Source organism: Pararge aegeria, chromosome 6, assembly GCF_905163445.1.
Source record: "Pararge aegeria chromosome 6, ilParAegt1.1, whole genome shotgun sequence".
NCBI lineage: Eukaryota > Metazoa > Arthropoda > Insecta > Lepidoptera > Nymphalidae > Pararge > Pararge aegeria.
In genome coordinates, this window is record NC_053185.1 from 10765080 (window position 1) to 10790199 (window position 25120).

General features: G+C 36.8%; 2 protein-coding genes across 3 annotated transcripts; both read left to right on the forward strand.

The window, feature by feature from the left end:
• Positions 1–791: 791 nt before the first annotated feature.
• Positions 792–2875, forward strand: LOC120624530. Its single transcript, XM_039891130.1, has 4 exons — positions 792–1077; positions 1159–1299; positions 2053–2290; positions 2715–2875. Exons 1-4 carry the CDS (start codon positions 941–943, stop codon positions 2829–2831), a joined length of 633 nt encoding a protein of 210 aa, XP_039747064.1. The 5' UTR covers positions 792–940; the 3' UTR covers positions 2832–2875.
• A 2320-nt stretch (positions 2876–5195) lies between these two features.
• On the forward strand, positions 5196–24766 carry LOC120624726 (titin-like). Of its 2 annotated transcripts, none has more exons than XM_039891411.1 (15): positions 5196–5417; positions 8868–8985; positions 12884–13077; positions 15105–15242; positions 16805–17008; positions 17977–18158; positions 18834–18984; positions 19519–19655; positions 20216–20375; positions 20939–21157; positions 21294–21475; positions 21825–22014; positions 22706–22888; positions 23048–23364; positions 23906–24766. In XM_039891411.1, the coding sequence occupies exons 1-15, from the start codon at positions 5345–5347 to the stop codon at positions 24266–24268; spliced, it is 2811 nt and encodes a 936-aa protein (XP_039747345.1). In that variant the 5' UTR covers positions 5196–5344; the 3' UTR covers positions 24269–24766. The 2 variants fall into 2 exon arrangements, with proteins under 2 accessions (XP_039747345.1, XP_039747346.1); XM_039891412.1 differs by having other exon boundaries at positions 12887–13077.
• Positions 24767–25120: the final 354 nt, after the last annotated feature.

Below are 25120 nucleotides of genomic sequence, written 5' to 3' on the forward strand. Positions count from 1 at the left end.
GGAAGATAAATGCTATTAAGAATAGAATAAAAGAAGGAAAGTAGATGAAGTTCACGGCGTAAACGGATAGGCAACCACATTAGTATAAATTGATATTTATTTGCTTTAAGTAAGTACCTACTTACCAAAGCAAGTTGCATTTCATTTCAAGTCGCATTGTAGTCCGTTCAGTCTTTTTTGCATTATGAAGAGACAATTACACGGACAGACAACGACAAGACTACCTTTTTGGATCGATACTGTAACTTTTGTTGAGTAATAAAAATTTATACAGATTATATTATGCCTTACCTATGTAAATTTCCAGCCACACCAGCATTTCATGACAGAGTAAATTAATTTGCAACTCATTTTGAGCAGTCATTAAAAGGTAAACTTACCACATATTATGACAAATACTCGTATTTAATTTAAAAATTTAGATTTTGAAAGAAGTATTTCAAGTAAAGCGGTATTTACGCTGTTAAGATATAATTAAATTATGTCCAAGATCTTAAAAAAATTATGTTGTTATAATGTACTTTTTTAAAGTGGTACGTCTTTTATGTTTGAAACATAAGTTAAGTCACTACACCTTAGAACCCCAACTTACAACATTCATATTTCGCAGCCATGATGGTTTTAATGAAGAATCAGATGGAAACCTGTAACAAACGTTGCTTTAATATTTTGTAATTTGATAAGTCTTAACAGAAATATTGTCGATGAGTACTATCGACAATGTACTCATTGCCTTTTCCCTATGGAGATTTTTTTTTACATGTAAACAGACAATCGCAGAGCGACATGGCTGTACGTTGATATACCTCTGCCTTCTGGAAAGTATAAAGAAAAGAAAAAGACAGTGACAAGACAGACAGTAATTTCTTGTAAACAAACAGAAAAGTAAACAAACCAGAGCAACAAGCAAACGGATCAAAGAACCAATAAAACCTACACCATGAATGGCATGGACTATGAACAAGATTTAATTAACAAATTACCAACGAAAAACCTTATTGACCCCAACGGCTTCGATGTGTCTATGAGCGCAGTTCTAATTGGTCTAGGCGCAGAAAAGTACACCAATATATTTAGGTTAGAAATATTTATTTCATTTTCATTTTAGTAATATATGAATATTACTGTGTAATAACAGCAGTACATTTGTTCCTTCAGAGATCACAATATTGGTCAATGCACACTCATTGAATTAACGGACGAAGACTTGGTAAAATTGGGTGTTGATGATCCAAAAATCCGAGTTAAGCTCATAGAAGAAGTGAAGAATCTACCTATTTATGAGGAAACAGACCATACGTAAGTAATCAATTATAAGTAATTAAAAAAAAGGTTTAGACCACCAGTCCCATTATTGACCATGCATGTGGGGCCTTCATCATCATGGGTCATAAGGCACAAAACAGTATCAAATACAATAATGCAGTCTGTTATCAAAATTGCTTGAGCTGTCCCAAAAAATCTATAGATGTACGTCTTAAAATAGTTAATGCAACAAAACAGAAGACAGTAATGGAAGAAAATAAACATCCTAAATTTTTTTAATTCCTCAAATTCTCAAGTGTATTTTTTATGTTGTATACTCTAAAGTATACCTAATATAATTAATGCTACTTCAGTGTTTTGGTAGGAATACAGACAAACTGAAGAAACAGTGATAGTGCAGTGGTTAGGACTTTGGGGCGAGTTTGAATCCCAGCATACACCCCTTACTTTTCTATGTTATGTGTGTTTTTTAAGCAATTAAAATATTACTTGCTTCAACGGTGAAGGAAAACATTTGAGTAAACCTGCATGCCTGTCAGTTCTACATAATGTTCTCAAAGATGGCCAGCATGGTGGACTACAGCTTTAACCCCTTCACATAGTCAGAGGAGTCCCGTACCCTGTAGTGGGCCAGTAATGAGTTGATATGATGGTGATGACCGACAAACTGGTAGCTTCAAATCCATGCATGCAACATTATTTGATGCATGCATTCAAACATCATTATTTTTACGTTTTAAAACCTATTTATTTGGTTATAAATACAAATTTTTTCAACTTCTACAGAGCAATAAGCCCTAATTTAGACGTTATGGATATAGTAGATATTTTGGAAGAGAGTTCACAGCATATGTACAGGATAAACATAAGTATGATGACTAATACATTAGTGTTAAAAAAGAAAAAAGTTCCTGATTGTTTGATTTACAAGGACAAGTATGCATCACACATTGCTATTAACACTTTGAGTCATATGACAAATGTATTAAACTCAATGGAAACCTCCCTCCACAGTCAAATTCGGGTAAGTTGATACAGCAACAACTCCATTAGATTCTTTACAGATTAAAAGCAAAATTAATTAAATCTTGAAGGTCTAAATTACCTCTATTTCAATGTGGGGAATTTCTCATGTACATTTTCAGAAAAGAACGCCAGACGTTCTGTTTTTTCTACAGGCCACAGCAAATCACTACCAAACGGTACAAAAGTCTTTGATGGTAATCATAGAATATAAAAAGATAAAGAAAAATAAAAAAAATTTAGAGATGTACCCAATAAGATGATTTTTTTCGCATTTGGCTCAAGCTATGTGCTATCATTAAATAGGTCTCTGTAGTAAAAGTGTTTATTAACTTCATAATTGATTTGTTTAATTTTGTAATTTGTTCGTTTGTTTATTAATATAAATATTATACAAAAATTGCTAAGTTTTTTTTGTATTTTAGATACTATCAAAGGATTCAAGGAACAGGAGAACAAAAAAACTATTAGTTGGGACACTTGGCAGTGCAGTTGTTGCTGTGATAGCAATTTTCTTTGTTCGCTCATTAAAGCATTTGTGAATATCCTAAATTCCTTTATCCATAAAAGTTTGTGCTTGTGAAAAGGTCTGCATTTTATTTGTTTAAAAAAATAACCTGCGGTAGCCATTAATTTTCCCAGCAAAAGTCTGTCTCCAGAATCAACGTTTGATAACATAGAGATATGCAATATTTTACCGACAAAACGGTTTTAACTGTGAAGCCGTACTTTCGTAACGTCTGGGTGCTTTTGCTGGAGAAAAGTATCGTTTGTACATCACTACATGTCTACATGCTGCATGTCTTGATTATCTTGTTACCTATAGTGAGAACAAATAAACAAACAAACAAAAACAAAACGACCATCCTAGTGCTCAGAACAGATATACTGTTTTCAATACGGTTAATTGCATTATTTACTTATAACTTGAGTTTGTAGGTATTTCACTACTTATGCACGCAACTCCACTTCCGTATTTTTTTTCGACTGACTAAAAATTAAAGTTTAAAAAAAAAAAATTTGAAAAAGACAAAATGCTATCTTCTCCAACAGTTTTATTAACTCTCCGAGCTTAGGCGCAGGTGAAAATAAATAATATACGAGGGTATCCTTCTCCTCACAGAATTAGGAACATACAGAAGCCGTGAATGCTGAACACGACTATTATTAAAGCATCCAAAACCACTCTACTATATTAGTGGTTCTCGAACGGGCGGATGGTCACTTCATTCCATTTCGCAGTTGACAGTATTATTATTTTACCACTAATATTCTAAACGTTAACCGTAAAATCGGGAAAATGGGAATAGTTTGGAAGCTACATTCCGTGGGTGTGTAGTGAGATGTGCGCGGTGTGTTTTCACCGTTTTTGGAAACAATGCACTGCGTGTAATAATGGCTGAATGAGGTTTCTGTATTTTCTTAATTCTGTGCTCCTCCTATTCTCTCCTACCGTTCTCTGGCAGATGGATACGTAATTTTTCTTCCCTCGTAAGGCGCTAAAATCGGGAGATATAATTATAAAATAAGTATATATTAAAAAATAAGTGGACTGTAACAATTTTAATATTTGAACTAGGCTGCTAATTCATTTAAGAGTAACTGTATATCATTTTATAACAAATTACCAGATGAAATCCTTATGATGTCTTTCAATACGTTTAATGTTTATATGAAACGAAAGCTTATAGAAAAATCCTATTATAATATTAAGGATTACATGTATGATTCAAAAACTTGGTTACGAATTGGTCTTACTTCATAGCTAAACATTAACTCGACTGTGAGATGGTGATAACAAAAAATAACCTGGCTATGTTTTTTATGGGCTCTTCTTAGACCAGGGCGCAGAGCGGGCGCGGGCGACCTCCTAGCTCCTCTTTTAAACTGCAGCTTAAATATATTGGTAGTTGACTATTGTATTTTTAATAACAAGTACCTACCTACTTCTTAAACAGACGCTCAATAATTATCGCTGTATGTCACTCTGAACATAGATATTGTCATTATTATTTGAAGTACCTATATTATAATAGTTAAGTTTGGGTTGCAAGGAATAATAGTTGGTTGAGTAGAGAAAATCCTTAACTTAAATAGACGTGATTCCGGGTAATATCCTGGATATACACGAGATACGATACTATTTGACGAGTATTAGTAGGACTTACGTACTTACGTAAGTAATCATTTTTAAAAAGGATATCATCATTCATCATCACCATCAACCCATGACGGCAACAACATGCAAAAATGAGGCCGTAGTCCACCACGATGGTCAAGAGCGGATTGGTAGACTTCACACGCCCTTGTGAAAAATAATGTAGAACTCATAGTTATGCAGGTTTCCTCACAATGTCTTACAAGAAAGTCATTTTTAATTGCTTAAATTAAAAATGCTAAGAACGTTAGAGAAAAGTTAGTTGCTTGCCTAGGATCGAACTCGGCAGCGCCGTGCACTTCATACATGCACAAAAGCACTACCTACCTATATTTTACCATTTTATACCATCTTTCTGCTTTATGCCTACCCCAGTCAAAAGTTCTATTCACGCCACTGACATTCGGTGTCCTCGAAAGCCTAAGCCATACCCAAAAGGCTTTCACCGATTCAGGATATGCCACTGCATCTCTGGATAGTAGATTCGGAGATTAGATAAGTAGATATAGATGACTTAAATAAGCAAAAGCCATAAGTAAATCCAACTGAAAACTGTAGTGACCCAATTTTTTCGACCTCACCAATTAAAAACTAAAGGTAAACGATGAGGCAGGCGGGCAGTGTTTGAGCGGCGGCGGAGCGGCGGGCGGGTGTGACGTCACGAGGCCGGGCGCTCCGGAAGCGGAGTCCTGCGCTCCCTGGACCGACGACATCGTTTATTGCTACCAAACGCTCCAATTGAACCGCGTGTCCGCCGCTCGCCTACACGACTCACGAGCAATGCTCGCACCGAATCGCGACAATTTCGACTTCCAATAATAATATTATGTGCAATTTTGCGCGCCGCAATCTAAGTCATATAGGATACAATTGTTTTAGTTTTAGCACCGTGTGAAAATGTATAGTGTACTTTTGTTTACGGTCGCGGTTGTGTTACTTAAAGGTTTCAATGCACAGGATATTTTAACAGGTAATTTGTGTTTATATTATTTATTTATTTTGAGTATGTACCTAAATAACCTGTTTATTTATTAAGAAACCTATGTACTTGGTAGAATATCTGCCTAAAAACTAATTAAATACCTATGACAGGAGTCTGTTTATCAGGCCTCGGAATAGGTGTGTAACAGTGTAAGTAGATATTATTTTAACTGATTAAAATATCGATAAACTCATATTATATTTACTAAATTAAAAAAAATACACAAATTCTGTATATCGAGAATATTGTTATCCTGTTTTGGATAATTAGGATAACATCAGTAGAGAGCGGATATTCGGATGTGGATGTAATTTAAACTCTAAATAAATTCTTAGCTATTAGGTACTTTATGAATGCGGATTCTTATATTATGTTCTTGGAATCAACTTCAAATTCAAAATTCATGTCACGCCATGCCATTTCAAGTAGGCCTAGTTTAAAAGCAATTGAAAAGTCAAGTCAGTCTGTTTGTAGTGATTCTACCACTGGTTCGGAGAGCAGATTCTACTGGGAAAAGCTTACAGTTTCACAATCTTTAGAGTTTTCTATCTTGTGAGAGATAGAGGTGGGGTGGCCTCCTTCACAGCAGCCTTGTCGTTAATAAATTCATCAATCGTGTAGAGATCACTAAATTGTGTCCGTTTCTAGTTAGTCGATTGTTTATATCCACTTTTTGTTTATGATGACTAATGCTTTGTCTTAAAAATATATTGCAAAGTTTCTGTAAGTATACCTATTTCTTATATTTGGCACGAAGGGATTCGCGCAAAACCACGGGATGCCATGGATCAATAACTAATGGCGTGCCATACGATGATGCCATAGTATGATAGCAACTTAAAATACTTCTATCATTAAATAACTAAGGGCCAATTTCACCGTACAAAATAAACGGCAAGCTAAAGTCTACAGTCTACTCGTTCTAATGGATTCAGTGCTGCAGTTTGAATATTTGAACATTTGTCAAAACGTGGTTTTAGTAAACTTTGTTTCCAAAAAGAACGGTTGAACAGCCTTAGTACCTAACTAATGGATCAGCAGAGAACTTCATTCCAGAAACACAGGTTTTTTATAGTTAAATTATTTTAAGAAGACGCCATGCATCTAATTAGCCGCTACGTTTACGGTTTTCCTAACAGGCCGGGATTTAAAAAAAGAATAGGTATCTTAAGAGGCTGCTTCAATAATTACCGAGCATAGTTACTTTAAATGTTATAAAGGATCCGAATATTCGATCTAAAATATCAAGATTATGATATAATTGATAATGATAAAAAACAACCGTTAACTTAAAAATACCTGCATTTTAGAAAAATAATAAAACATACAAGAAAATTAATAATGGTTCAATGTTTTTGTCTAGATAATAGAAAAAATGAGTCAAGTGGAACAGAAGTCTTGGATAACAATATTCTGTATTCTAGCTATAGTAATATGACCAACACAGTATTTATTCAACCGCAAGATTCAATGCCTTTCGACGCAATATTGACAGCTATAAACTCGTTTTTGCTTGCGGGTTCGTATGCATAGTTTTATTTGAGATTGTCTATTGTTGCAATACCAATAATGTAACAAACCACTTTTACGTGTTTGTGGTCGCAATCCCACAGCTACGAAACGACTTGATCGATTATTTTCAGATTTGGTATCAGAATATTTTATCAGATATAATTTGGTCGTCAAGTATATTTCATACCGCTAGGTGTAATTGATCAGGGTGTCCCTATCCAGAGAAACGTTTCGATTTTTCTTTTTTGGTGTTGGCATCAAAAAATATAACTAATACTTAGATCTAAATTTAGAGTAAAAACTGTTCAGTTTTAAGGGGTGCAATTATATAATAATCTGTAGAAAAGTCGTTTTTCTGGGCGTGGTTGCCGGTGTAATTACAGGCGACTAAGGCTTAATCACATAGTGCGGAAACCTGTTCTCAACGGTGTTTAAAGTCTACCAATCCGCACGTAGCCAGGGTAGCGTAGGGTAGACTATGGCCTAAACCCTTCTCATGCTGAGTGGAGACCCGAGCCCTATAATGGAGCGAATGTTGATGATGATGACGAAGGCTTAATAACACCTGTAGCTCAGCTTGATGGAGACAGTGCGGCACTTTGTTAGACGTCTAAGGTACACGCGTGGTCTGGGAAGTGTTGCTCTGTTTATAGGTGTTGAGCTCGCAGTGGCGTGCACTTCATACATGCACAAAAGCAGGCAGTTATAGGGTTTCTAAAGTAGGACAACGCAAATCGGCCATCATATTATGCATGTTAATGTTGTTAAAATTGATAGGAACTTTATATTGTTTTTCCCATGTTATCGTATTTAATTAAACATCTGACTGAGAAATAGTTAGAGTAATCTGCGTCCACAGCTGACGCAAAGTGTTTTTTTTATAAATGTTATGTACCAGTTCGCGTCCACCTTATATAAAGCTGTCAGTAGAAAAATATAAGCACAAACATCGTTATTCCTATAGTGTGGTTCACAATTAAGGTCTAGGGATAACAAAGTATTCTAAATTTCACATAAACACCTTTAATACTTACCGTGAAAAGTACAGTTGCTCACTATTTTTTTTACAACACATTCGCGCGTCAGCACTTGTTGGTTGCACATGCAAGATTAGTTTATTTTTCATTAAATTTGGCTTGCACGCACAGATCTTTTGTTTGTGTGTGAGTACCTGTCATAGGTCCGAACATCAATAGAAGCGCTCTTGTTTAGATTGGTGTGTCGGTATTGTTATTTTTCACTGTTGTAAAACAGTGTACCGTCGTTTGGACGCCAATTGGGCGTCGGACGCGAAAAGGCGAAAAGACCCTACGTCTTGCCTGCCTATCCTTAATTTTTTGTATAACTCATAAATGGGAAGGATTTTTCCATTTTATGCCTTCTCTATGGACAACCTGGTCAAAAACCCTGTGCATTCCACTGTGGGCTTGCTTAGGTGGGCCATCATCATCATCACACCAACCCATTACCGGCCCATTACAGAGCACGGGTCTCCCCCTAGAATGAGAAGGGGTAAGGCCGTAGTTCACCACGCTGGCCAAGTGCGGAATTGTGGACTCCACACACCTATGAGAACATTATGAAGAATGTAGGCGTGCAGGTTTCCTCACGATGTTTACCTTCACCGTTGAAGCAATTAATATTTTAATTACTTATAACGCACATAACTTAGAAATGTAACATAACTTAGAGGTGCGCGCTGGGATTCGAACTCAGCTCCCCGAAAGTGAAGTCGTCTCCTACCCAATGCGCTATCACCGCTTCGCAGGTGGGCCCATAAGTTTAGTCAATATCAATGACTATGGAAAAAAGACCTATGTCCAACAATGGATAATAAAAATCCATCAGTACATCGAAATAATGATGCATGTTAAAGATTCACACTTTTTACTCAAAATTTCATGTTTCTCTGTTGCGGACTTTCAGTCGAAGCAGTTTTAGGAAATAGTGTCGAGTTACCATGCAACGTGACGGCGGAGAACCCAGGTGACAGACTCAACATCCTGGCCTGGTACAGAAACGGATCCACGACCGCCTTTTATAGGTGATTATTTATAAATTTAAAAATTATCATCCTAATATAGCATAAATCATAAGTCGTTCCCGCTGTTTATAGGTAATTACACGTGGATCTTTGAAACCAAGCAACGGATTATAATTAAGTTTTCAGCAATTTTACGACCTCTCTGTCGCAACGGTGAGCGCTGTGAATTTAAGTAGGAGGTCCCGGGTTCGATACCCGGCATGGGAATTTGGGAATTAATAATATCCTAATTTTCTCTGGTCCGGTCTGGTGGGAAGTTTTGGCCGTGGCTAGTTAACACCCTACCGACAAAGGCGTGCCGCTAAGCAATTTAGTGTTCCGCTGCGATATCGCGTAGAAACCAATTAAGGGTATAACTACCATACTCCCTAACGGGTTAGCCCGCTATCTTAGACTGCATCATCACTTACCACCAGGTGAGATTGCAGTCTAGGGCTAACTTGTAGTGGAGTAAAAAATACATAGATTGATTCAAGAAGAAGGTGTACTTATATATAAAACATGGATACACAAAGATGTTTAGTAAACATATAAGTATATTATTTAATATAGTAAACATGTACATAATATGTAGTAAACATGTATATTATATAAGAGAAAGGCAAGTCAATTCAAGGATTTGTAATGTGACAAACATTTCTTTGTGCGATTGCATTGCAAACGCTGGCACAACCTTAATTAATGTCAGAAGGTAGGCATTCTATTTGTACCTACTCTAAACTGCCCCAAATTATAATCTACGTTACACCCGTGTGAAGCCGGGGCGTGATCGTTAGTCTTTTCATAAAATTAGAATAAATCATGCATTAAAGGCTGAACCACACTGGAAAGAAAAGCACTGCAGCGTAACTGCGAGACTAATACCGTTCTCCGAAGGGCACTGTCTCACGTAACGCCTCAGGCACGGCTTGCATAAGGAGGAAATAAAAATTATATCCCCTGCAGCACGCCTAGCATGGGCTCCTGCCCAACAATTATATCCCCTAGAAAAGATATAAATTTATCTTCTGCCACAGCTTTATCAACTCTCATAGCACTAGCACACAAGTGGAAATAATATCCCAATAATATATGTGTATTATACATATATATATAAACGGGGGTAAACTTCTCCTATTCCATGTTCCAGTGATTTAGCAGGTGGGCACGTTAGTTATATCCATTGTCAGAGGATATAATCGGGGGATATAATTTTTATCTCCCGCCCGTGCTAGCCCTGCAGAGCTACCCCCGTGTATTAATACACATATTTTTTATGGATATTATTTCCACTTGTGCGCCAGTGCTCTGAGAGTTGATAAATCTGTGGGGAAGATAAATTTATCTTATCCAGGGGATATAAATGTCTCCTGCCCATGCTAGCCGTGCTGACGGGGAATAAAATTTACTGTTCCACCTGCCGAAGCATGGTAACTAAAATAACCCCCTTCTACTATTAGGTACCTACACGTATATTAATTGATTATACTTTCTACGTGGGGGCAGATAAAATTTTGTCTTTCCTCGGGGAGAAAAATGTCCCCTATGCTAGATGCTAGCCGTGCAGATACGGAGAATTGGAATTACGTTCGGTAGGTCGTTAGTAAACATGCTTTGTATTCATAAGTATAATCATATCAACCCATTACACGGGCACAAGTCTCGTCCCACCAAGGGAACGGTTTAGACCGTAGTCTACCACGCTGGCCTTGTGCGGATTGGTGGACTACACACGCCTTTTAAAACATTACGAAAAATTCTAAGGCATGCAGGTTTCCCACGATGTCTCCTTCACCGTTTAAGCAAGTGATATAAATGCTTCAAACGCACATAACTTAAAAAACTTAGTGGTGCGTGCTGGGATGCTGGAACTCGGCCCCCCACAGTGATGCCGATTTACTAAAGTATACCTAATACTTGGTTATTGAGTGAAGGGGTAGTAATTGGATAATGATCACAAATCCATCATAAACATGAGTAATGCAAGTGTTGATAAGTGATTCAACTGACTTCCTTAATAAATTTAATTCTGTAATAAACAAATACTTTGTTCATTATTCAGAAACTACCAGTTTGGTAGTTGAACTCACTCCTAATACCTTTTAAATACAAGGTGATTTGAAAAGGGGGTAGGTACTTAACCTGTCCTTGTACTATAATATAGTGTCCTAGTAGGTTGCCTATATAGTATAATAAGATAAAGTTTCATGAAGTTATAATAATTTCTCTTAACGGCTCACAATATTATATATCACCACCATACCATATTATATTTAATTCTGTTAGGTGAACGATAAAGTGTATTTTCATTTTTCATTTCATTTTCTTTTTAATTTCATAACATTTCACAATACCTAGATGAAAACAGAAATAATACTTCACAGGCTTTAGAATTATAGGCACATTATGTCTTTGATACTAATCTGTGAAACCGAAAACCTAATAGCTTTTGAGTAAACCACTGCCGTAGTTTTTACGGAAAGAATCAGATACAGCCCTAACATCACATGCAAACTTAATATCATGAGTCTCCTGTCAGTTTATTAAGCACGCGTCGGGTAGTTTAGGTACTATGCGCGTGTCGGTCTTTTATCTTCAATAGGGTTGTCACGTAAACACTTAAAATGTTTTAGGTGGTCGTGGTGGTGGCGGAGTGGTCGTTTGTATAGAAAAATATGCTTCTTTTAATTATTATTTTATAGGGTGATTCCTTTTGCAACCTACAATAAAATATCTTAATTCTGTTACACGTTGTAGAAGCTTACATAAGTGTCTATTTTTTTCCAAAGGCGAATAGCTTAGATCTATAATTAATAACAAACTGTTTTTAATTTCAAAAATACCTCCCTAACCACCATGTCTGTTTAATATTTGAAGCGCAGTAGGGACCTACGTAGCATCGTTTATTTAGTTATGAATCGTAACTGTTTAATTGATAAATGATTTGTGACCTTAAACGTATGGCGGACCCTACCTACAAACCTACTTATTCTATTTGTCTATAGACATAATTTGTATATGCATCAGGTCAAAGAGTAAGCGAGGTCCAATAAGTGCTGAGGATGGCCAAAACTTTATCTCTCCCTCAGAAGGTTGTTCGGGTATCTTTTGAGATGTTCTCTTCGCTGCCAAAAAAGATCATTGTGTTCACACTTGATTGATTTCAAGCGAAAGCAACTGAATCACTCACAAGCAAATAAATGATAAATCTAAAAGCCCTAAAGTCATTGTTATTTTTTAATATTTTATATTAAATAGATAGGTTAGGTCATATAAACACTCGTCGCGACGAAGCAATGATATTATTTGTATGAAAATGTAGGTATAATGCGGAAGCAAATGCGTGATCAATGGTTCCGAACACACTTCCGTGTCTTGAAAACGTGACTAATCTCAACAAAAAGACTACAGAAATACGGGTCACAGTCACATGGGACTTAACACGGCTTGTATCCCATAGTGTAACTGTTATGCTGAAATTTGCATTTGTAGCTCTGCCTAATTTGAACACTTTATTTTTATATTGATAATTATGATATTATGCCGTAGATTTTTTAATTCAGTCTGTAGTCTATGAAAAATAGTAGGAATAAATGGAAGCATTTTTAAAACAAAATATTTTTACAATAAATTGCTGCCATTTGAACAGAAAATAATTTTATAACTATAGAACTCTGTGGATCTATAAGATTCGACAAACTGTGAAATAATAAAAATAAATAATAAAATATCACTTGCTTTAACGACTAAGGAAAACATCTTAAGGAACCCTGCATGCCTGAGACTTTCCATAGCAACTCCGCACTGGGCGGAGACTAAGACCTAAGACCTTCTCATTCTTTGAGGAGATCCGTTCCCTGTAATTGCCGGTAATGATGATGATAACTGTGTAGCCCGTAAATATTTATGTTTGCACCAGCAGTCGAGACCTTCGCGGTGCGGGCGGAGTGATGTCTTCGGGCGAACGATACCGCCTTGTGGCCTCGGAGGGCGAAGGTGTGGACAAACTACAGATCCTGAAAGTTCGACCTGCGGACGCTGGCTTCTATCGATGCCATGCAGATTTCGCGTCGAGTCCCACACGCAAGACCTACTTACAGCTGAACGTTATCGGCAAGTATCTATTCAAAGTCAAATTCTAAAATTCTTTATTCATGTAGGCCATAGAAACCTTGTCGTCGCGAACGAGACTCAGAGCACTCGAATTTTATCAAGATATTTATGACAGTTAGGGACTTTATTATAATTTTTAAACTATCACGCCGTTGTGTTTTCTATAGATACTTAAAGTAGTTAAGAGCATTTCTAGTGTCTTGTTATTAAGTTTTATGGATATATATGGGCACTTATGAGGACTTCATATAGGTATATTGTGAATATGTTTCCATTATTGTGGTGATGATGATAACTTAGTATTTTCGGTAACTTAAACCTAAGAGCCCACAATAAACTTAGCCAATTATTTTTCTGTTATCACAATCAATCAATATTTTGCTATGAAGTTAAAGCATTTTATCTCCAAGTTTTTTTACCGTTTGTTTCTGTAATATAATTTTTCTATAAGCTTACGTTTTATACAAAGTTTGAACTTATTGAAAGACATCTCAAAGGTTTCATTCGGTAATTTGTTATAAAATAAAATATATTATTACCCTTGAATGAATTACTAATTTTATTTAGGCTAGTAAACTGCACGACATCTTTATTTTTACTTCTAATATAATAAATAATAAAATATTGAGTTTATAATAGGGATATCAGACTAATCGACTCAGACGGCATTATCACTTAGAAACAGTAACCAGTTTATAAGAAGGGTTAATTGTAGAGGAATCACAAAAAATTACACTCATATTTAAATACGTTTAGTTTTTTTTTATATTTTTGACGGTTAATGTGAAGTTAAATTGCATTTATTTGATATTTTGTTAAAAAACACATTTTTTCGTAAGAATATTTTACTTAGTAAACTTTCTCCTGTAAAATTAGTTTTTTATTTTTTATGTACGCTAAGTCAGCCGGCGGTAATGATATCGAACCATCGCTTAAAAACTTTCTTACTTCGTGGAACTAAAATAATATTGTCTCACAGCACGGTAAACTGATAACAAAGGAGGGCTCAAAAATAATTATTTGGCGACCTCCCTGGTGGAGTGTTGAGCGCTGTGGTGTTGTGGGAAGTCCCGGGTTTAATCCCCGGTACAGGCAATTTGGGAATTATAAAAAAATCTTATTTCTTATTTATTTCTCTGGTCTATTCTGAAGGGTTCGGCTGTGGCTAGTTCATCATCATCGTCATCATCATCACATAAACCGATGGACATCCACTGCTGGGCATAGGTCTTACTGAAAAGTTGCATACAAAAAAAAACCTTTGATAAATTAAAATTTAAGAAAAAGCAAAGTGGTTTAATTGCCTCTTCATTACCAGCCTACCCCTCTACATAGCCTCTACCTTAGTGCAAATATTTACACTTTGTTATCTTTATTTAAAAGCAATGGCCGGTGGAAAGTTGGATTGTAAATGTTTACCTTTCTAGAGAAATAGCGCGCTCGGAATAATTGGTCCGCGGCTTAATGAGGAAGCTGACAGCGCCGGAACAATTCACTCAATTTACAAACAAGTGATGTAAATATTACGTCATTATCATATACTTTAAATAGCCCATTCGGGTTACTCGAAATAAACTTTAAGTTGCATTTATTCATTGTCGCCAGTCAAATTTTTGCTTTAACAATTGGGGGATCATACATATACCTACTATGTTTATTCAAAATGTTGTCCAAATTTCACGATTGCTTTGATCAAGATCGGTTTCTACCTGACGGTAATAAATCGCTTAGCGGCACGTATGTGTTGGTAGGGAGGTAACTAACCGAAACCTCCCATTAGACCAGAACAGAGTGTTGAGTTGAGTTTGTGGCTCTCTGCTACAGCTCTGATATTCAGGTGACCTCCCTTGACATCCCGGATCGGCCCGGATTTCTCAGCTCGATTGTTTCTCGATACATCGGTAGTATATTATAACCAAACATGTGGCAATTAAATATGTCGCTGACGTCATACAAAATATGTTAAGATATCTCCATTGTGAATTTTAGAATAGATAATATTATGATCCCATTGAAATGTTTTACAGAGCCTCCGCAAAAGCTTTGGGTGATATATGAAAACGGAACGTGCGTTACTACGGCGAGCATGGGATCCAACGCGAGTGGCAACATTGGCCCTTTTTACGTCGGTGATACAATTTACCTATTCTGCGTCGCTTTCGAAGGTAAATCTATTATACTTCACCAAATTTACCTGATACGTCTGATTGCGCGAGGTACCCAAGGGTGGATCCAGCTTTGGCGCCAGGGGGGGGGGGGGGGCAGATAGTCGTGGTCAAGTCGAGAACTTATAATTTAATTTTGATGACAATAGATAGAAGTAAAAAGTAGGTATTTTATTAATGTACCTAAGTTACTGTACTTACATTTTTTTATTCTTTATTGTACACGTACATAATGCCATCTTCTCTTGAAGACATCCAGAGAAATATTATTACTCACGGAATGAGGCAGCCATGTATAAACGAGTATAAACTAAGAATTTATAACTTAGTATAAACGGTATATACTCGTAGCATAAAATATTAACAAAACAACAACATAATTTTTAAGTAGGTTTAGTATACTCGTATAAGTTCAATTGCCAAACAATAAGAAATAAAATAATTCAGAGAACTAACAAAAACATTTAAGTTAGAACACACGCAATGAAATAATAAATAAGTGACTACTTACCATTTCTTGTAATAAGTGAATTTGCAGCAATAAGTTTTAAAAATACTTATAAAGGTACACTTATAAACACATTAAAGGTAGAAAGAGATTTAAGTTTTTTAACTTAGAACTATGTTATGATATGTTGAAGTTTAGTCGTTCCGATTTCGATTGAGGTTAGGTGTAGCTAGACGTTACGTAGTCGAGATAATTCGTTGCGTTCATTCCCAAACTTTGCCACCATACAAAGTTATTATATTAAGTATATGGAATTAATAAAGTATTGTAGGTTTGTAGTTACATAAAATCTGTGTGGTGACGAAATATATAAATAAAATCATTATGTTCAATTAGAGGTCCACCTGAGTCCTGGAACCAGCTACTACATGCAGAACAAAGTCGGTTTTTTTTGTAAAAATATTGTCACTTTCTATTGTAAAGTATATTTTTAAATTGTGAAGAAAATAATATATTGTATACTATCTTCTGTCCGCGTGGACTTCAGAATAGGGTGTAGGTATAGCTTCGCTCATTAATAAATTTTAATCTTAATGTGTGGATCGGTATAGAAAATACATGTCCTTTCCTATACCGATCAGTCAGGCCGCGGCTTACCTCGTAAACAATATTTAATTTTACCTCGGGAACTAAAGGAATCGGAATATAAGATAGTCTATGTTCTTTTCCAAGTAAAGGGCTACATGCATGCCAAATTTCATCCAAATCCGTTCAGCCGTTTTTGCGTGATTGAGTAAGAAATCTCCACACTTTCAGGATAGGAGGATATGTAAACACACTTACCCAAAGTAAATCCATTTTTATTTATTTTTTATTATTTTTAAAAAATACGTTACATTTAAAAGTAATGAAAAGATTGTACTTATACATGATAAGACAAGTTCCACCAATCCGCACTAGGCCAGCGTGGTGAACTGCGCCCTAAACTCTACACCATTCTCATTGCGGGAGATCCATGTGGTGGGCCGGTAAAGGGTTTTTATGATGATGATGACAAGACAATTTAGAAAAAATTAAGTGTAGTTACTAACTGTAAGTGTTTTCTTTTGCTAAGGCAATCCCACACCTTCGTTGTCCTGGTGGACGGGTCAGCGGCTTCTGAAGGACACAGCGACACCGCTCTCTAAGCAACGCGTTCGCAGCGACCTCAGGTACGGTCCGCTGCTACGAGAGGACCACGGCCGAGTGTTCACCTGCTTCGCGAAAAACAACGAAAATACACCGCCACTTTCAATCGACGTTGCCATTGATATGTACTGTAAGTGGATGAGTATATTGTAACTAGTAAAGTTTTTTCCAACTTAAGATTTTTGCCTGACTTACTCTATCTACTAATTAAAAATGCAAAAGTGTGTTTTTTGTTTGTCCTTACTTTAGGCCCCAAAAAAGCAACCAATCGACTTGTTTTTTATTTTTGATTTTATTTCTTTTCCTTCACATAATTTTTTTTCAGTACCTAAACAATTTACAAAAAATATTTATTAAGTACATAAAATCGATACAGTAGATAATCTTCACTTATAATAATGTTATGTTACATAAAAAGTAATAAAACAGGACGAATGAGTTAGGACTATTATGTGTAACATATTACATGAATAAATTTATCAAATTTAAATCAATAAATTGAATTACAATTTAACTATAATTTATTCAAACACATCATATAACCTGTAATCGATTCTCTTTACAACCTTAAGAGTTGAATCAATAATAAATATAGAAAACTAGATAGTAATTATTAGTTTTTTTGGGAGAGACTAAGTATTATATTTGTATCTTCAATACTCAAAAATAAATAGTACAAAGTAGGTACTTATATAAATAATTCTGCTATGTATTCTCTTTGCAACCTGGCAAATTAAATGAAAAACTACATTGATAACAAGACTCCAACAGAAGTAAAAAAAATACTAACGTACATCACGACGGGAATTCTCTTTAGATTGTAAATTGAGTAAGTTATATTATGAACTACAAACATGTACAATTCTTTTTTGGATAACACTTAAAGGGGAAGGATTTTTCAAGTTCAGGCCAACTTCCTTCTTTAGGAAAACCAGGCACACACAGCACAGGGTTTTTGACCAGTCAAAAACCCTGTGCACGCAACTGTTCCCCGAGGGTGAAAATGTCTCCTGCCCATGCTAGCCGTGCTGGTGCGATTGCAGTCTAGGGCTAACTAACATGACATGTAACGAAAAGTTTCCAATTTTTTTTACACAGTACCACCCCAGCTAGTCTCAGTGCGGGTGGCGGGCAGTAAAGCCGACTCGGTCTCTGTGGGTCGAGTGCGAGCCGATGAGCCGCTTGCGCTTCAATGCAGAGTCCTCGGCGCAAGGCCGCTGCCTTCTGTCGTCTGGAGGCTGGATGACGCTCAGCTGGTCAATTTGGAGCAAAATACGACGGTGAGCAAGAATTTTAAATTTTGACGTATACGTCACCCTTCCCATGATAGAGACAGCTATGATTTATATACCCTAATGCCCTTCTCATTTTGTGAGGTGCCTGCCGTGCCTGTAGTTGGCCCGGAAATGGGTTGATTTAACGATGACGATGATGACCATTACGTAACGTAATTAGAAATGAGGAGATCCGTAGAATGACTTTTTTATACCTACCTAATAATTAAGCCAGCGGTGCCCCGGTGGTTGACTTGGGCTTCGTTTTCAGGGGCCGAGTTCGAATCCTAGCACGCACCTCAACTTTTCTAAGTTATGTGCATTTTAAGCAATTGAATATCACCTTCAACGGTGAAGGAAACCATCGTAAAACCTGCATGCCTGAGAGTTCTCCATAATGTTCTCAAAGGCGTGTGGAGTCCACCAATCCGCACTAGGCCAGCGTGGTGGATTACGGCCTGAACCCTTCTCATTGCCCAATCCGCACAAGACCGTGGCATTTGGAACTCCCTACAAAATACCTATGTCGAGCAGTGGACTACATTGGTTGACGTTTTGGTGATGATGATAACCACAAATGTTGACACCGCGTATTTTGTATTAAAACTCTGTAGGAACTTACAGTATCCATTTTTCTAGTAATATTGATGAATAAACTAGACTTTTATAATAAACCAACAGATAGAATCGTCCCAACGCCTGGTCGTAAGCGAAGTCCAGCTCAGCATCACACATGAGTACGACGAGTCGCAGGTGACTTGCTGTGCCCCAGCGTACAAACGCGACACCGAGGAGTTCATCTGCGCCTCCGCTCTGCCGCTCACTGTGCTGTGTAAGTTTTTTCCGCTAACTGTGCTGTTGTTTGTAAGTGGAGAGACCACAAAAATAATCACGTCAACACGAAGATTTACTACAGTAAAAATGCTAGTTCAAAAGCCGTGGGCAAGGCAAGCTGTTTCAAAGAACTGGTTCTCAAATTATACCAAATTATACTTCCTTTTGGTCGAATTTGAGAACCAGTTTATTAACACGGGCTTAATTCTGCAGAGGGCGTACACCTATAATTTTCTGGCGTATAGCCGTGGTTGCAAGTCCCGTAACACTTTAAACAGAGGAAAGAGAAGGAAGATAGAAGGAGATAAAGTCGATAAAAATAGCGGTGATTGTTATTATCTTACAATCAGTTCTGGATAAGCCCAGTTAATTAGTGATTTCATAGGGAAAAAATAAGTTGCATGAATTTTGAATAGTGTTGCCAAGATGTAAATATTATAATGTAGATACTGTATTATAAAATACTCAAATAACAGATACACACGGACGATGACATAATTAAAAAAAAATCTCATCGAGGTATCAATTTCAGATCCACCAGTTTTACAAATCGTCGTGGAGGAAGCCTTGGAGAACTACACATTGGCAGTCGTTAAAGGTTCTAACGTATCATTGAATTGCAGTTATCAGGCAAATCCGTCCGTTCATCAACTAATTTGGTTTCATAAGGTGAGTTGAACGTAGCCTGCATATCAAATCCATTCACCGTTTATCACATTGGGAAATATTTCTTAGCGCCCATTGCGCCCTAACACATAGATATGCCATATAACAAATAGCAACTAATAAAGCAACCTTTTTTTTTTAAAGCGCATCTCACTAATATCCAATATCCCATATAATGGGGGTGCACACAAAATTGAAAATTGTTAACGCCATTGGATTCGAATGTCACTAAGAATTTTCAATGTCATTGGCATCCAATATTTATATAAAAATTCCAAACCAAATTTTCATGCAAAATATCAGCTTAATCAATTGGGGATGACTGGTTTCAGTCACATTTGACCCACACATACTAAATAATATGGCAATTTATTAAAAAAAACTTGCATAGTTTAATCAATCTGCATACACAGTACCAGACAGATTTCTAAAAATACGCTATCTACTTACGCACATTTCACTGCGACGTGTGATTCCCTCTGTGGTTGACTTCAAACGCAATAAAACCAAATTTGTGGCTTCTTCTATTCTATTTAAAAAGTTTATATAACCGTCTCTTACAGGAAGATATAATTACCCAAAACTTACAAAATACTGAGACGGCAATCGCGCCCGCACTGACCTTGACTTCCGTAAGTGAAAAAGACTCTGGCGATTATGTGTGTGCTGCTACAAATGACGTCGGGTCCAGCTACAGTGAGCCTATTATCATCGATGTCACGTGTAAGATTTCTATAAATAATTGAAAACGCTTCTCTGAGTTTGCCCCCTATCGGTAGTCTATATTCATTATTTTTTTTTCTATATTCAAAATTAAAAGAAAACTAAACCGACCATCATTGTATACAAGGTACTTAATATTTGATCATAATCATATCAACCGATAGAAGTCCACAGCTGAACATGGTCTTCTGTAGATAGATCCAAATTCCTGGGTTTTGTGCCGCTTGTGTGGACACACGACGAGGGGGACAGACGACATCGTCTGTCTCGTCGTTGTCGATGTCGTCTGTCACCCTCTTTGGGGGTCGACCAACGTTGTGCTTTCCAGTCGAGGAGGCGAGGTCGCCATTCCAGAACCTTGGGTCCCCAATACAGCCATCCGTTCTCCGAGCGGTGTAATGCCAATTTTCACTACAGCGGCAGTGTGACTCATTGAGCTACATCGATTTTTATATACCATTTTCCATAGACAGCTGCGTAGAGATTCTAAGAGCTATCTCTCCATAGACAGCTGAGTGACTTCTTCAGTTCCGCATACAATTTAATAGAATACATTTTTTTAGACCCACCATTTTGTGAGGACGAAACCGTAGTTGAATATGGTGTCGGAGACAACGAATGCCTGAACTTAACTTGTAAAGTGAAAGGCAATCCGGAACCCTCATCGTACCAATGGCTGCTGATAAGCGAAGTCAATGGCAGCAAACTACGAAGCAACCACTCAATTGCACTAGAAACAAAAGACTCATTCTTGTCATACGAAAGGCCTAATGGAACAAACGGTAAGTTTTCTTATTTCTAAAATAGGAATCTAGTTGGAATATCTTTTGCTTCCAAATTAAGAATCTAAAAGGTCTACAGCTTTACTATTTGATTTAACTATTTGAAAAAAAAATTAAGGGTTAATTTTATACTTAGCTCTAATATATTGCTGGGGGTTGAACGGGATCATAAACAACGAGCTTCAGCCGAAGAGGTGTACGTTTATGATCACGGATGAAACGGCTCCGCGATCGCCGACGAACTGCGAGGCGGTCAAAAATGAACTGAAGGAAATCACTGTCATGTGTGAAGAGGGCCACGATGGAGGAATACAACAGGTTAGTTAGTGAAGAAGATTGTGCTGGTGAATATCCTTTAAAGTACACCCAGTTTTCGGTTGGTCCATTCAAAAGATCTGTTTTACCCAGATATCATTGATATGTGTAATATTAAATTTTTCCATTAAATGTTTAAAAGAAATACTTTTAGAGTAGGTATAAGAAGTGAAATTCTTTACGCATGCTAGAGAATGCTTATGGTAATAATGAAAAGGAAAATCCTAACCTTGAAATAATTTCAATATCATAAACCAATACTATAAATTGATGATTTACTTTATTTGGATGATTAATTTTAGTACTACTTTCGCGTTTGCAACACATGCGAGTAACTATTTTCTCTTTTCAGAAGTTTAAATTTATAGTGTATTCTTTGGACTCAGATGAACAACTCGTTTCTATTATAAATCAGGAGCCGAAGTTTATGATTCAAGAACCTAAACAAGCTAACTACAAGTTCGTTATCATTGCATTTAACGAGAAAGGTGACAGCGAAAGTGTTGAAATTGAAAAGGCCAATATCATTGATGAAAATAATGGTAAATATAATTTGAACCTAGCTGGTTGTAGGTTTTAACTGTTGAAATATCTCGATAAGATGGCTCTAGCCGATTCTTTACATGTAGGTATCTTAATCCTACTAACAAATAAAACAAAACTCTCAAGTTCTGGAGAAGTTTGAATTTGCATACAAGTAGCAAGCATCTAAGCTTCTAAGTTTTGAAATGAAACATTTTTTATCCTTGTCCTAGCTGGTTGTAGGTTTTAACTGTTGAAATATCTCGATAAGATGGCTCTAGCCGATTCTTTACATGTAGGTATCTTAATCCTACTAACAAATAAAACAAAACTCTCAAGTTCTGGAGAAGTTTGAATTTGCATACAAGTAGCAAGCATCTAAGCTTCTAAGCTTTGAAATGAAACATTTTTTATCCTTGTCTTGGCCCGAAGGTTGAAAGGAAAGAACTTCATCTCCTTTTTGTAAATCTTTCCCTCAGACAAGAGTTGCCTGCATAATATAATATGTTTTTCACAAGATTTCGGAGTGTGTTCCAGAACTATTCGATTCAGTTCTATCTTTCCCCCATCGAACCCCAAAGCATCGAAAGGTACGAAGAGATTTGGCTCAAGCACTGCCCGCACGCAGATCTACCCACTGTGCTATCACCGCTTCCAAATAGTACTACTATTATTACTACAGATAATATACTAGCATCTTTCGTACTTTAGGCGGAGCGGAGACTATAAGCGCAGTGACCAATATAACCACGCTTGCGCTATCCCTCTGCGGTGGAGTTGCCTTGTTGGCGTTGGCGGCTTGCGGTCTTGTGTTGTGCGCACACGAACGCGGATCCCGCCCAGACATCCCGCGTGCGTTACAAGATCCACCTCTCTGCGCTTTTAATACTGATGGTGAGTGTGAGCATCAAATTATATTTAGTTAATGACATATTATTATATTGATAACCGCAAAAATAATTTCAACGGTACGACCACACACTACGTTGTGGCGCATCCGAAACCACAGCTAGTAATCAATAATTTAACTTAAGTAATTTCTCTATTTCATAGAGACATGTGAAACCTATAACGACAGCGATGATGGCAGCGAATTTAATGTTAGACGAACAGAATCCTTCAGACGGGCCATGGCGAAGTACCCCCCTAAGAATTACGACGTAAGGAGAACCAGTTCGTTCCACTCGGCACGTTACATGCACGACAAGCAAGAACACGACGCACCGAAAATTAACGACTTGTCGAGACACAACGCAAGCTGCCGGGTGCATTCGTTACAGAATATCAGTAGGAAAAGAGAGATGGATATGCTTTGTGACCATTTAGTGATGCATCTGCCGCCTGAAACCAGCTACAATGTACCCAAACCGGTAAGAAAATAACTATTTCAATAATCTTTTTTTCGTTAGATCGACGAATAGACGCTGGTGGTTTACTATGGACCTACCTAGACCTCTACACGATCTATCAGAAATGTAAAAGAACAAGACTTAGCGACAAAGCTCAACGAGTTGCGAAGCTGAAGTGGCAATGGGCGGGGCAGACAGCTCGAAGAACCGTGGATTTTGGAACTCCCTACAAAATAGCTATCCAGCAGTGGTCGACATTCGGTTGAAATTAATGCGATGATATTGAGATGATGATAAATAATGAATGAGACTTTTATTATAAATTCCACTAGTAGTAGTCGAAAAGAGATAAGCTTATTCACGCTTGTTTCGTTTGAACCACAATAAAGAATTTATTAATGTGTTTTTAAGATATTATATTTATGTGTACAAAATTGGGTGTCCTCCCACAGTTAGAAGGGTTTAGGCCGTAGTCCACCACACTGGCCCAGTGACTTTGTGGATTGGTGGACCCAGTGCGGATTGGAGGACTTATACTACCTTAAACAATTTTAATTTTCAGATGAACACGTTTTACACAATGCCAAGGAAAATGCGTCACAAAGCCGCTAAAGAAATAAGCGACGAAACATCTGAACTCACCCAAAACTCCGACGGTTTTTCACTGCCGCCACCGCCAGACGAATTCGGCACCTATCGAGCGGCGACAAGAATTAGGGATATGCCTTCAAAATCAACACCCACTTACACCGCAATAGCAAGGCATAATTCCACAAACAAAGAACCAACAAAGTATAATAATGTCATAATTTCCCCAATGAACACTGTGGGCCTGCCAAGTATTAGTGGAACGCAGAACAGTGTGTATACTTATCCGGACGATCATCATCAGGTAACCACAAATCCTTTCGATGATTCCCCATAGTGCAATTTCTAGATAGTGTTAATAACTCCTTTATTTTTCCAAGGACTTGCAAACTTGTGGATTGTTCCAAAGTAAATATACGTATATTTAATATTTTTATATTGTAAAAGTTTCTAGTTGTATACTCACTTGGTAAAAACGCATTGATTTAAATAAAAATCAACGTAGGCACAATGTTATTTTATTTACAAAAATAGAATCACAACAGATTCCGACTAGCGGAATCGCTTCATATTTATTTATCACATGCACATAATTAAATTTAAGTTACTAATACAGCATTGTTTCGAATGTATATAGCACTTAAAATAGGAAGAAGAAATTAATGAAGAATGATTAATTTATCAGTCACTGCCACATATTACATAGTAATTTTACAAATTGTTTTAAGTTTAAGTAAAAAAAAATAACTTTTGTAATTGTACTGGAATAGATATAATAAATAATATGTCAACGTTGCCTTTATTAAAATGAACCTGACTTCGTCTTAACAAATTTGTTTTATTACGAACTGAATACATTATATGGAATTAACACATGATCTTATGAGCATTTCTGGCTTCCGTAAAAACATAATGACTTGAAATGAAAGTTATAGAAACTTCAATTTATATTTTTTAATACAATTACTCTTATAATGCTACTTCATTTAGCTGTATATCGTGCGGAAAGTTGATTTTAACACACTAGTGCTTTTTACTTTAGGGTAAAAGTTTTTTTAAAGTAGGCTGAGTATTTGGAATACCCTTGGTTAAATGTGTAGGTATTGCGTGACCGCCAGCTAAAAGAGCACTATAGTCGGAAAAAAGTAATAGGCCCGTTTTGACATTTGTCATCGCGACGTAACTAGTT